General features: G+C 37.6%; 1 protein-coding gene across 7 annotated transcripts in view; it reads left to right on the top strand.

Annotated features, from left to right (window-relative positions):
* DCDC2C (doublecortin domain containing 2C) overlaps window positions 1–14155 on the top strand; it is a 178454-nt gene that overhangs the window by 156477 nt on the left and 7822 nt on the right. For all 7 annotated transcript variants that reach the window (XR_009183470.1, XR_009183471.1, XM_058287930.2 and 4 more), the window contains one exon: window positions 13882–13926. Coding sequence is in view for 5 of the 7 variants with exons in the window: in XM_058287930.2 (XP_058143913.1) it covers window positions 13882–13926 (45 nt within the window). In the remaining 2 variants the exon portion in view is untranslated. The remainder of the gene's footprint in view (window positions 1–13881; window positions 13927–14155) is intronic.

The raw sequence follows: 14155 nt of genomic DNA, 5'->3' as shown, positions 1-14155 counted from the left end.
TCCTCTTATTATAGTTATAATTATTCTTCATTTTCCCGTTAATTTTCTGGGATGTCTCAGAATTCTCCACTTCTCTTTAATGTGCTGTGTATCAATACCTGTGTCTCTTGAGCTGGATGAGGACTCTTTTCCACTTGTGCTACACTTTAATTAGTGTCCTTATGTACTTGTCAGCCATCTCTGGATGCCTTATTCTGACTGTTTACTTGACATTTCATTGTTTCTGTGTGCCAGAAAAATATTCAAATGGAAACATTTTCCAGCATTGATTAGTCTAAGAATGCATTCTTATTTGCTAACACCATGTACATTTGTTGAATTTCTGGGAAAATTTCATAGAAATAATACCGTAGCATAATAAGTTGTCATTCCTTTCAAAAGCAGATGCTGATCTGTTTTTATCAGTATGAATAAATAGCTTGTACCACGATTGAAATTTAGAATAGGAGAGAATCTTAAAGATCATTGCAGTTGATCTCTCTATCTCCTTTACAGCTTCCCTCCTGAATGGTGGTCCAGCTGCTTGTGGACCACTGAACCACCTTCCTGTTGTTAGAGAGCTTTGTGTCCTGTAAGGTTTTTTTTTTTTCCTATCTGGTGGTGTTGCCATCTCTTTGGTGAGCCTCTGGGGGCCTGTGCCTCTCTGCTCTGCTCAGGTCTGATCTTTTTCCTTTTCTTTTTTTACCAGGATGTCTGGGGGATCGAACCAGGTCCTCCATATGGTAAAAGGGAGCTCAATTACTTGAGCCATAGCCACTTCCCCATATAAGGTTCTTTATAACATTGAACTAAAACCACTGGGGGTCTTATAAAATGAGGCTAATCCCTCTTTCCTAGATTTTATTTCAAATATTTATTTTCCACTCAGGGGACATTTATCTTTTATTTGAAGGACATTTTCCTGTTCCACCTGAGGTTTCTCTTCTCCAAACCAAATAAAACACCTCACTCTTTTCACCTATTAGTCATATTACCTGATTTGTAATCACTTTCCTTTGAATGTACATGCTCAGATTTATTTGGACGCCTCTTAAAAAGTGTGACACCCAGCACTGAACATGGGACTTCAAGCTGAGGTTGGAGTCAGGCAGGTTTATCATCTCCAATTTAGTGTACAGGATCTATATGCTGTACTTCTCTAAATGAATCTGAAGATGCCACTGGTTTTTTTTTCCCCTATGGAGTTTTCATTCTGTTGCTGAATACAGAGTTTCCTTTTTACTAGACTGACTGTACTCATCTCCTATTGCTGCTATAACAAATTACCATGAACTTAGTAGACTTGCAAGACAAATTTGTTATCGTATAGTTCTGCATTCCAGAAGTTTGGCATGCATGTCACTGGGCTAACCGAGGTGCCCTTGGGACTGTGCTCCTTTCTGGAGGCTCCAGGGTAGAATCCATTTCCAGCTTCTAGATGGTGCCTTTTTCCTCAATTGTGGATGCCCCCCATTCTCAAAGCCAGCAATATTGCATCTCTCTGTGCTTTTCTTCTGTAATATATCTCTCTTTAACTGTCTTCTTCTGTCTCCCCTTTCCACTTTTAAGGAGCCCTGTGATTAGACTGAGACCACCTGGATAATACAGGATGATTTTCTTATCTCCAGGTTAGCTGATTAGCAACCTTAATTCCATCTGCAACCTTAATCCCCCTTTGCCATATAACCTAATATATTCTCAGGTTCTGGGGATTAGAACATGGACATTAGGGAGAGGAGTGCATTATTCCAGAGGTGTATAGTATAGCCTCTTTATTTTGGAATCACACACTTTGATTTTTTGACATAAGTGATACTTCTCTCACTTATTTCTGATGTGTTCTATCTTGTTTTATGCATTATCTTTTTCCACTTTTTTTTCCCTTCCCTGTCCCCACTCTGCCCTGCCCCCACCCTGCTGTTTTTGCTGTCTGTGTCCATTCACTATGTGATCGTCTATCTATTTCTCTTTTTGTCTTCTTTTTTTTTTTTTAGATTTTTATTTATTTATTTATTTCCCCCAACATCCCCCTCCCCGGTTGTCTGTTCTCTGTGTCTATTTGCTGCATCGTCTTCTTTGTCTGCTTCTGTTGTTGTCAGCGGCATGGGGATCTGTGTTTTCTTTTTGTTGCATCATCTTGTTGTGTCAGCTCTCCATGCGGGCGGTGCCATTCTTAGGCAGGCTGTACTTTCTGTCACTCTGGGTGGTTCTCCTTATGGGGCGCACTCCTTGCGCATGGGGCTCCCCTATGGGGGGACACCCCTGCGTGGCAGGGCACTCCTTGCATGCATCAGCACTGTGCATGGGCCAGCTCCACACGGGTCAAGGAGGCCCAGGGTCTGAACTGCGGACCTCCCATGTGGTAGACGGACGCCCTAACCATTGGGCCAAGTCCGCTTCCCTCTTGTCTTTCTCATGTAGGATTCACTGAGATTCAATCCTGGGGACCTCTGATGTGGAGAGAGGTTCCCTGTCAATTGTGTCACATCAGTTCCCGGTCTCTTCTGTGCTCCACCTTGACTCTCCCCTTCATCTCTCTTCTGTTGCATCATCATCTTGCTGGGTGACTCACTTGCGCAGGCACTGGCTCACCCCATGGGCTCTCGGCTTGCTTCACGGGCACTCATGTGGGCACTCGGCTCTCCACACGAGCACTTGGCTCACCAAGTGCGTACTCGGCTTGCCTCATGGGCACTCGTGTGGGAATTGGCTCACTATATGGGCACTGGCTCACCACACGGTGTTCATATGGGCACTTGGCTCGCCATGTGGGTACTAGTGTGGGCAGTTGGCTCACCCTTTGGGGACTCAGTTTGCTGTGTGGGCACCCACATGGACACTTGGCTCTCTGTGTGGACATTCAGCTCACTGCGTGGGCACTCGGCTCACCTCGCAGGCTCTGGCTTGCCACAGAGGCACGCTTTCTATTCTTCTTTTTCACCAGGAGGTCCCAGGGATCACACCTGGGTTCTCCCATATGGCAGGTGGAGACCTTATCACTTGAGCCACATCTACTTCCCTCTTTCCACTTTTGTTTCTTCAGGCTTTCAGGTCTTTGAGCCTCACTTCTAATCTATTTGTTCACCTTTTATGTTTCATTTTATGAACATATCTGACATAACATTATTTGGAAGGGTACTCTTCTTTTAATATATTGTTGGAATCAGCTTGATAATATTTTGCTGAGGATTTTTGCATCTATATTCATAAGAGATACTGGTCAGTAGTTTCTTTTTCTTGTGTTATTTTTATCTGGCTTTGGTATCAGGGTGATGTTGGCCTCATAGAATGAGTTCTGGAGTATTCCCATCTCGTCAATGTTTTGGAAGAGTCTGAGCAGAACTGAAGTGGTCTTTTGCAATGTTTCATAGACTTCCACTGTGAAGCAATCTGGTCCTGGACTTTTCTTTGTTGGGAATTTTTTTGTTACTGATTCAATCTCTTTACTAATAATTGATTTATTGAGATCTTCTATCTTCTTGAATCAATATAGGTAGTTTGTACATTTCTAAGAAGTTGTCTATTTCATCTAGTTTATCTGATTTATTGACATGCAGTTGTTCATAGTATCCTCTTACAGCCCTTTTTTTTAATCAGCAGAGTTGGTGGTAATCTCTCCCTTTTCATTTCTGATTTTTGTTATTTTAATTTGTCAGTCTTGGTAAAGGTTTGACAATATTATTGATCTTTTCAAAGAACCAAATTTTGATTTGTTCATCTATTGTGTTTTGTTTTTTTTTCTATTTCATTTATCGCAACTCAAATCTTTGTTTCCTTCTTTGTGCTCACTTTAGGATTAGTTTGTTCTTTTTCTAGTTCTTTCAGTTTTGAGGTTATGCCTCTGCTTTGAAGTCTTCTTTTTTAATGTAAGCATTTAGAGCTTTCAATGCTCCCTTTATTGCATCCCATAAGTTTTAGTATGTTGTATTTTCATTTTCATTCACCTTAAAATGTTTCCTAATTTCACTTCTAATTTCCCCTTTAACGCATTGGTTGTTTAAGGGGAGTATGTTGTTCAATTTCCACATATTTGTGAATTTTCCATTTTCTCCCTTTGTTATTGTTTTCTAGCTTCATTTGTTGTGGTCAGAAATGATTTCAGTATTTTGAATTTATTGAGACTTGTTTTGTGACCCCACATATGACTGATTCTGTAGAATGACCCATGTGCACTTGAGAAGAATGTGTGCTCTGTTTTTGTTGGGTGCAGTATTCTATATATGTCTCTTAGAAAATCAGTAAGGAAGTACAGGACTTGAATAATACACTAAACCAACTAGACCTGACTAGATGTTCTATCCATTATTTAGAGTGGTGTTTTAAAGCCTCTTACTATTAATGTAGAACCATCAGTTTCTCCCTTCATATCTGTCAGTAATTGCTTTGTATATGTTGGAACTCTACTGTTAGGTGCACATATTTTTAGAATTGTTACATCTTCCTGTTGAATTGTCCTCTTTATCAGTATATAATGACCATATCTGTCTCTTGTAACTGTTTTTGACTTAAAGTATTTTTTTAAATCCAATATTAGTATAGCCTCTCTAGCTCTCTTTTGGTGTTACTACTTGCATGGTATATTTTTTCCATTCTTTCACCCTCAACCTACTTGTATCTTTGAATGTAAGGTGAGTTTCTTGTATATAGCATATAGTTAGGTCAAGCTTTATGTATCAATTCTGCTAGTCTCTTTCTTTTAACTGGAGAGTTTAATCCATTTACATTTAAAGTCAGTAATGATAATATTGAACTTTTTTCTGCCACTTTGTTATTTAGCCTTTGTAAGTCTTATACCTTTTTTGTCCATATCTTCTGTTAATATCTACTTTTATATTTATTTATTTATTTTTTGCATTGTACCATAATGAGTGGCTTCTCATTTATATCTGGACATATTTTTCATCTATTTTCCTTGTGGTTACCTGGGAATAAAAGTTAACATCCTAAATATGTAAGGATCACATTTGGTTTGATATCAACATAACTTCAATAGTGTATGGACATACACTATTGCTATACCCCTTCAACCCGCACCATTTTTTTGTACTTCTTACCACTTATATCTATACAGTGTATATCTGAAATATAGATTTATCATCACTTTTTATGCATTTGCATTTTATCACCTATAGGAAGTAAGAGGTAGAGTTACATACCAAATAATATGTTACAATAATACTGGAATTTACAATTACCTAAGTGATTGCCTTTCCTGCAGGTCTTTATTTCTTTATGCAGCTTTGAACCACTGTAGTGTCCTTTCCTTTCAGTCTAAATTACGCCCTTTGGCTTTACCTGTAGGGCAGATCCAGTGGTGAAGAACTATTTCAGCTTTTGTTTATCTGAGAATGTATTAATATCTCCCACATTTTTCAAGAGAGTCTCACTGGATATAAAATTCTTGACTGACAGTTGTTTTCCTTCAGCACTTTAAGTGTTTCAACCCACCGCCTTCTTGCCTCCATGGTTTCTGATGAGAAATCAGAACTTAATTATTGGGATTCCCTTGAACATACTTATTGCTTTTCTCTGCTTTTTTCCCCAAAACTCTCTCCTTGTCCTTGGCATTAGACACTTGATTGCCATGTGTCTCAGTGTAATTCCGTGTGAGTTTATCTTGTCTACTCCTCTGCCCTCAAGACAAACTCTAGGAGGGAAATAGCTCAGTCTCTCATACTTCCACCTGATAGATTGGCACTGACATACATGCACCCAGTATGTGCACAGGGTCCATTCTGCTCTCTCTGGAACAGGGCCAGGGACCCACAATAGGAGTGCAAGCTGGCTCTACCTGCAGTGCAGAGGGGTTGGGAGAGTGCCCAGCAAGGGTCAGCAGCTTTTTCTATGGCTTTGAAGTTGTGTTTTCTTGATTCAGCCAATTCCTAGTTAATGGTGCTCTTTAACTGTTTTCCCTAGTTTTGAGGAAGGCTACTATCTTTAAGATTCCTCTGCTGCCTTTGTGCAAGAGGCTTTGGAACAATGGCCATCCTCAGAGCCTATCCCCAGTGATCAGACCACACTGAGTTTTTATGTCCTCCTCTGGCATCACCTGTGTCAGGAGCACAAGCTGTAGTTCCCACTGCTGCCCACCATGAGGCTGGGAAAGGGAATGGTGAAACTGACTGATATTTATTGCAATTTACCAACTTCTGTTCCTCCCTGGATGCTGCACAGCATTCTGCTGGACCCTGGAGTTTCAAAATAATTGATTCAGGCAGTTCTTGTTAGGTCAAATGTTTTTGTGGAAGGATTGATTCCTGGAGCTTTCTACTCTGCTATCTTCTTAAGCAATAATTCCCAAGGTTAGATTTTATTAAAAACTTTCCTTCTATAAAGCATTATTAGAATTAGCTGCAGTCTGTTAGCCTTGAAAGGAATAGTAGAGGTAGGCTGGAACCCTTTCTCCTTTCTTTGGCCTGTCTCTGGGTTATAGCACTGGTTTTGAGAAAATCATGGTCTTGCGTGGCTTTTCAAAAATCCCTTTCCTTCTGTAAATTCTAACAAGGGACTTGCTCCAGCCCTTTTTCTGCTATACCCAACTTCAGCATCTTTGCCTGCTTAGGGTCTGTGGAAGAGAGCGATCTATAGATCTGACAGTTACCTGGGAGGTCATTTTGTTCAACCCCCTTGCAGTGTATATGGGGAAACTGAGGCTGGTATAATTGTGAATTCACTAAGGTTTTACATTAAGACCTGTAACTAAACCTGTGCCATTAGAGTTCCATTTCATTGCTCTATCTGTATGTTGAAGGGCTCTTAAACAAACTACTAGCTGAAAGAGGAGGAAGATGGATCTCTGTAATTTGGTGAATAAACTGGGCAGAATGAAGCAGACTGGCTCCATAGATCATAAAATATATCAAGGGGGTACCATTGAAACTTTTTTTTTTTAATAAAGATTTTAATTTATTTATTTCTCTTCCCTTCCCCCCCCGCCCCAGTTGTCTGTTCTCTGTGTCTATTTGCTTCATGTTCTTCTTTTGTCTGCTTCTGTTGTTGTCAGTGGCACGGAAACCTGTGTTTCTTTTCATTGCATCATCTTGTTGCGTCAGCTCTCTGTGTGGGCGGTGCCATTTCTGGGCAGGCTGCACTTTGTTTCGCGATGGGCGGCTCTCCTTATGGGGCGCACTCCTTGAGTGTGGGGCTCCCTTATGCGGGAGACACCCCTGCGTGGCAGGGCACTCCTTGTGCGCATCAGCACTGCATGTGGGTCAGCTCCACACGGGTCAAGGAGGCCCGGGGTTTGAACTGTGGACCTTCCGTGTGGTAGACGGACGCCCTAACCACCGGGCCAAGTCCGCCATTGAAACTTGAATGAGGGAAGCATAAGGATGGGAACTAACTAATGTTTATTTATTTATTTATTTGAAACTAATATTAATTGAGCACATGTTATATGGTGGGTACTGTTGTATTTTATTTATATTTTTTCTTTTCATCTTCATGTAATGAATTCCCTTATGGTAGATATCAATATTCTAAGTTTTAGTTAAGTGAAAATCAGAGAGGTAAGTTACTTTCCTAAAAGTACATAGCTAGAAAGTAAATTTCTGGACTGTTTCATTCCAAAGTTTCTGTTTTTCCCATGAGTACTTGAATTTGTGTTTGTCGAGTCAATGGAAGTACTTTTCTATATACCATGTAATATATTTATAGAACCAAATATTTCAAGAGTTTGTGTAGGCATGGTTTAGGTGAATTTATAAAATCTTTCTAAGGAATGCTGAGATTTTCTGTACTTTTAAGGGTGAAAAAACATGACAACCAGATCAATTCATGGGGCATTCTTGGGGTGCCTTTCTCTCCTTGAATTATTTAAAATACTTATCCTATTTATTGCCAAAAGGATTAGAGTTGTTTTAAGATAAAGATACAGATAAAATGGAAAACTTTTAAAAGAAGAATAAAAATATGAAAGTCTAACAGCAAAGTAAAAAATCAGAGAGAGGGAAAATCAAGGCCTTTGTTGCCTAAAGAATGAAATTGAGGAAATGCATTCATAGACTGCACCCTCAATTTCATTTCCTATGGAAATCTCTGTATTTCCTGGTTTACCCCTATTTCTGATTTATTTTTTGGGTCTAATCATATCTGAATATTTGAGTTTCTAGTTGATGAGAAGAAGTAGTACTGAACTGGATGTCTGGAAATAGGGCTTTTAATTCTACTTAAATTAATAGTTAATGTGACTGTGCAGATCACTTACTTGAGACCTTATGTGGGTCTCATTTTTTTTCGTGTGTAAAGTAAAAGGTAAGGACAAGATAATTGGTTTTTATCTTTTTAAAAGAAAACATCAGGTATCTTTACAGTGGAGAAATAGGCACTTATCTATCCAAGTGATTGAGATTAATATTACCAGTGATAAGTAATGTTGAAATCATATACCTCTTGGTATGATGTGATGAAAAAGACACTTAATCTCTGTGGTATTGGTACTAAAATCCACAGCTCCAGTCTATCTCATGAGAAAGTATAAGGTACATACAAATTGAGGAATATGTTACAAATTATCTGACCAGTTCTTCGAAAGTATCAAGGTCATGAAAAATAAGGACAGAGTGAGAAACTGTCACAGCTTGGAGGAGACCAAGAGACATGATGACTAAATTCAATGTACTATCCTGGATTGGATCCTGGAAAAGAAAAAGAACATAGTGAAAAAACTGATAAAATTCAAATATCTGTAATTCATTAATAGTGTTGTATGAATGTTAACTCCTTGGTGTTGATAATTGTACCATCGTTATGTAAGATTTAATACAAGGGGAAGCTGGGTGATAGATATACAGGAACCCTGTGTACTATGTTTTCAATTTTTCTGTAAGTCTAAAATTATTTCAAAATAAAAAGTAAAAAGTGCCAGAACTCTTTTTGCCCCAAGTTGAATAATATGAAGAGCTCCATTCTAGAGAGCAGAGAAAAAAAGAAATTGTTTGGTTCAAGGAGATATGGGTAGAGTGAAATCTGCAAGCTTAACCCTCCCTTTGCTCCTCATCGGCTTTCTATATCGGGCTTCCAGAGAAACCTGAGGAATATTAGGGAACACAGTGTGAACACAACTCTATTGGCCAATCTCTTGAGGACCTTTTGTTTTCTAAAAGAATATGCCAAGAGCAATATTATAGCAATAATATAATTCAATCAATTGAGTAAAGTTTGCCGGTAGATCAAGCAAATTGAGGGCTGAGACTTGAACATTGGATTTGACAGTACGAAAGTCTTTCCTAACATTAACAATAGATTGCCCCTATAGAAAGATGAATATTAAGCCCTAGAGGAGTTGGTCAAACAATGGAAGGAGTGGAAATGGGAGACATGCAACATAGGCAACTCTTTCTAAGAGTTATGCTCTAAGGGTAGCATAAATTGGGTCATTAGCTAGAGGTGAAAGTACGGCCAAGGTCAAGTTCTTTTTTAAAAGTGGTAGATACCACGTTTGCTCTTCTCTAGTGAAGTACAAATGGATGATGCAAGAGTGAGAGAGGTGATAGTTGTTGGGGGGATGAGACTGAGTAGATGGGAGATGTGAAATTAATGCACAATTGGAAGAATTGGCCCTATTCAGGAAAAAGTGTTCCTTCAAAATCATAGGCATAGTATATGGCTAGATTGAGAAATGTGGGAAGATGTGGAAGCTTTTTCTGATTGCTGTTATTTTCACTGTGTAATAAGATGCAAAGTCATCAGTTATGGTGTGGAGTGGAGAGGTGGAGTCTTGAAGAGAAGAAAAGTATGGAATAGTTGCTCAGGAAAATGAAACAGTGAATGAACTTGGGAAATGTTTTACGATTATGCTGTAGCAATAAAGGATCACTTGAGGTTAGTATCATAAATCAAAGGAGTAAGTACAATGATGTACCATGTTATTTAAGCTGGGTAAAGAAGGAAGTGTCCATGAGACATTTGAGGGAACATGAAATGGTGGTAGAGTCAAAGGATAGGAAGTAATGGTGAGGTTGAAAAATTGCAAAAGTTGGAGTATTAGAATGAACGAGAGAATAGTGAAGATTTGAGAGTGAAATTAAAATTTTTGAGGGGGGCGTTTGAATTCTTAGCCAACAAGTAGGTCCGTGGGAGTATGGCAGAGAACATGATAATTGGATGTGATGAGGTCAAGGATTTGAGAAGCCAAAACGGGAAGGATTGTTTCAGGTAACTATTGAGATCCCCAAGAATTATGACAAGAGTTATGCTGGAGAGAGAGAGAAAGAGATAGAGCGAGAGGGAGAACTAGCTGCTAAGATGTTCAAGGAATGAAGGGGCATGCCATAAAGGTCTCTAGATAAATACTACTATAAGGAGTGGTAGTGGGTGGTATACTCTGATGACATGAACTTCAAAAAGGCTGAAGGGTTTTATGGAGGAGGAAGGAATAAATGTCTGGAAATGTCAATGAGGAGTAAGGAGGACACCTAACCACCTCCGCCCTATGCTATGAATGTGTGGAAGGGAAAATAGCCACCATGTATGAGGGTTACTGGGGAAACAGTGTCCTTAGGGGAGTATGACTTTGTTTATCTTTTCTCTGAGACACTTTGGACAGACAATCTATATTTAAAAGTTTATCCTAAGACTATGAAGTCATCTAAGTCCTCATTCTCTTTTGCTTGATATCACTTAGGTTACAACTTGTAATAACAAGTGGTGGCTTTATGGTTTATTTTCATTTTTGGTTTTTTTTTGTGCTTTGTTCTGCTTTCCAAATTTTCTATGATGAGCATGTTTGAAATCAGAAAAATATAAATGTTATTTTAAGAAGAAAATATATCTATATTGGCTATATTAAAAAATTAACTAAAAATGAATCAAAGACCTATATATAAGAACTAGGACCATAAAACTTCCAGAAAATGTAGAGAAGCATTTTTAGGATCTTGTGCAAAGCCACAATTTCTTAGACTTTTATACCTAAAGCACAAGCAACAAAAGAAAAAAATAGATAAATGGGGCCCATCAAAATTAAAAAACTTTTCAACATGAAAGGATTTTATCATGAAATTGAAAGGACAACCTCCAGAATGGGAGAAAATATTTGGGAACCAAATATCTGATAAGAGTATAATGTCCAGAATATATAAAAATTCCTACCACTCAACCTTAGAAAGGCAAAAAAAACCAAAACAAAACAAACCCACAACACCCATTTTAAAAATGGGCAAAAGACATGAACACACATTTCTCTAAAGAACATATGCAAATGGTCAAAAAGCCCATGAAAAGATGCTCAACATCATTCGTTATTAGGGAAATGCATGTCATAGTCACAATGAGATATCATTTCATATCCACTAGAATGGCTACTATTAAAAAAACAGTAAAGTGCAAGTGTTTGAGAGGACGTGAGAAATAGGAACACTCATTCATTGCTGGGGGCAATGTAAAATTGTGCAACTGCTGTAGAAGAAAGTTTGGTGGTTCCTCAGAAATTTATGTATAGAATTACCATATGACCTGGGAATCACACTTCAAGGCATTTAAGCAAAAGAATTGAAAGCAGGGACACAGATATTTGCATGCCAGCATTCATTGTGCCATTATTCACAATTACCAGAAGTTGGAAGCAAACCAAGTGTCCATCACTGTTGAATGGATATATAAAATCCATTCAGGATATAGAAAATACAGTGAAATATTATTCAGCCGTAAGATGTAATGAAGTTCGAATACATGCAACAACCTGAATGAACCTTGAAGATATCATGCTGAGAAAATAATCCAGACACAAAGGGACATATATTTTATGATCTCACTTATACGAAATAATTAGAATAAGCAAACTCATAGAGTCAGAACTAGAATATAGGTTACCAGGGGCTGGAGTTGGGGTAGGGAATGGGGATTTAAAACTTAAACTATTGAGTTTCTCTTTGGACTGATGTAAAGTGTTGGTAATGGGTGGTGGTGATGGTGGCACAACATTGGGAATGTAATTAGCAGCACTAAATTAAATATGTGAATGTGGCTAAAAGAAATTTTAGGTTGTATAGATGTTTCTAGAATAAAAAAAAATACATATGACTGTACAACACAGTGAATCCTATTGTAAAAGATGTATTATAGTTAATAATACAATTATAAAAATGTTCATTCATGAATTGTGACAAATGTACCACACGAATGCAGTGTTAATAATAGGGTGGTATATGAGAATTCTGTATTTTATGCACAATTTTTCTGTGATCGCACAACTTCTCTAATAATAAAAAAATCTATATTTGGTGCAGGGGAACTCATTTGATTAACCTACTTTTCCAGGGGCCAGAGAATGAAACAGGAAAAACTACAAATCCCTATCAAGGACTTCTTGAATTCAATTCAACTTTCTGATTTAACTTGTGACCTACTGTAAGGGTGTTAGGTCTTTGCTGATTTATTAAAAATGTTCTAGCCCACAGAGAAGTCAGTTGCCAAGGTAATAGTTACCAAATACAAACAATTAAATCCTTTCTAACTTTGGGTTTCCAGCTTTTCACAAACGAATTATACCTTAAATCAATACATGCAATTTTTTTTCCACAAATTTGAGCATGACATCTTAATTCATAACTAGCAGCTGCTGTATGCTCTGGCAGTCACAAAAATAAGGGAAAATAAAAACTAGGGTTTAATCCAAGTGTTGAACACAATACTTACATGATGTTCACATCACATTTTACTTTTACAATTGATGTAACTCTCTGTGGACAAAAATCGTGGTTTTTCTGGCCGCATCCAGCTGTTGCTGCTAAGACTGATTCTTGGTGGCTTCTGACCTCACACGATTATAATCAAAACCAGCCTTGTCTTAAAATTCTTAGTTCTTGTTTTTTACTCTGCTCCAATTTTCAGATTCCCCCAGCTGCTGCTCTTGGCAGTTTAATCTCTCCAATCAACTCTTCTAACTGCTTCTTGAATTTCTTCCTTCAGTGACTGTCAGCTTCCCCAGCTGCTCTCACACATCTTTTTCATCTCACTTGCCAAAATGTCAGGCCTTCACAAAAGCTTCAGTCTAGTTATTTGACTCCTAAGTTCAATTTGAGTGAAATGCTTATTAGCAAAAATATTTCTATGTTAATTATGCCAACAAAAATCTTGACACACAGATACACTTGAAAGCATATATCTATAATAGAGCTAGTACTTGACTGTTATGTTTGTGATTGGCAGAAACCTGTATAAACTTTACAGAATGCCTGAAATCAAAGCAGAATTGTCAGATCAGATGGCAAATGGGGCAGATCTGCAGAAAACTTTTATTGCATTTACTTATATTATACCTGTGTATTTGTGTGTTTCATCTCACAGGTTTTGATATGTTGAACATTTGTAGTTTTAGTATTTTTCATTTTTGAGTGAATAGTCTAATTTTATTGCTATTTACTATAAGCATTCTTTTTTTTTTTTTTTTTTTTTTTTTACTATAAGCATTTTAAAAAAACAGCTGCTGTGTAAACTGAGCTGTTTGGCTTTTTTTGGTTTGTTTATAGAGTATACTTAACACCTGCATTTTACAGTTTATCAATCTAACTGGAGAGACCCTATTACCTATTAAATCTTGTCTGGAGCAAAGGAAATGCCACATATGCCATTGACTTTTCACCATGAAATTGCATGAGGAAGGAGGTTTTTTTTTTTTTTTTAAATAACTCAATTAAATGTGCTTTATTTTTTAAGGAAGAAAAATAGTAAGATCAAAATTCTTCTAGTTGCCCTGTAATTTCAGACTACAGTTTGCACAATGTTGGCATAACATTGTGCATGAATGTATTTTAACTGAAATTGGCCCGAAATTCTCTCCAAACTAATCAACATAGTTACAATTCCAGTAATTCTTTAAGCCCTAGATCTTACATAAACATCTCATGATATGCAGACCTTTTGGTCAGCTTATTAATGCCTGGACTTTTTTTTTTTTAACAGTTGACAAGAACCTCAGCAAGAATAAAGAATTGGTTCCATTTACTGGTAAAGAGAATATATTGCCTATTACCATTTCTGGGGATTCTTATATATGATATAGTGCAAATGACCATTATGTGCTCTATATTGTCCATTTTTGACTTATCCCATTAAAAAATGTTAAGAATGAGGATCACTTGCTCTTACACTGGGGTTTTAACAGATTTTTCTTCTGTAAGCAGTCATCCATCCATGTTATTTTGTTTTTGAACAAACTTTACTTTCATAACTATGC

Source organism: Dasypus novemcinctus, chromosome 25 (assembly GCF_030445035.2).
Source record: "Dasypus novemcinctus isolate mDasNov1 chromosome 25, mDasNov1.1.hap2, whole genome shotgun sequence".
Taxonomy (NCBI): domain Eukaryota; kingdom Metazoa; phylum Chordata; class Mammalia; order Cingulata; family Dasypodidae; genus Dasypus; species Dasypus novemcinctus.
This window is presented reverse-complemented; position numbering and strand designations above follow the sequence as displayed.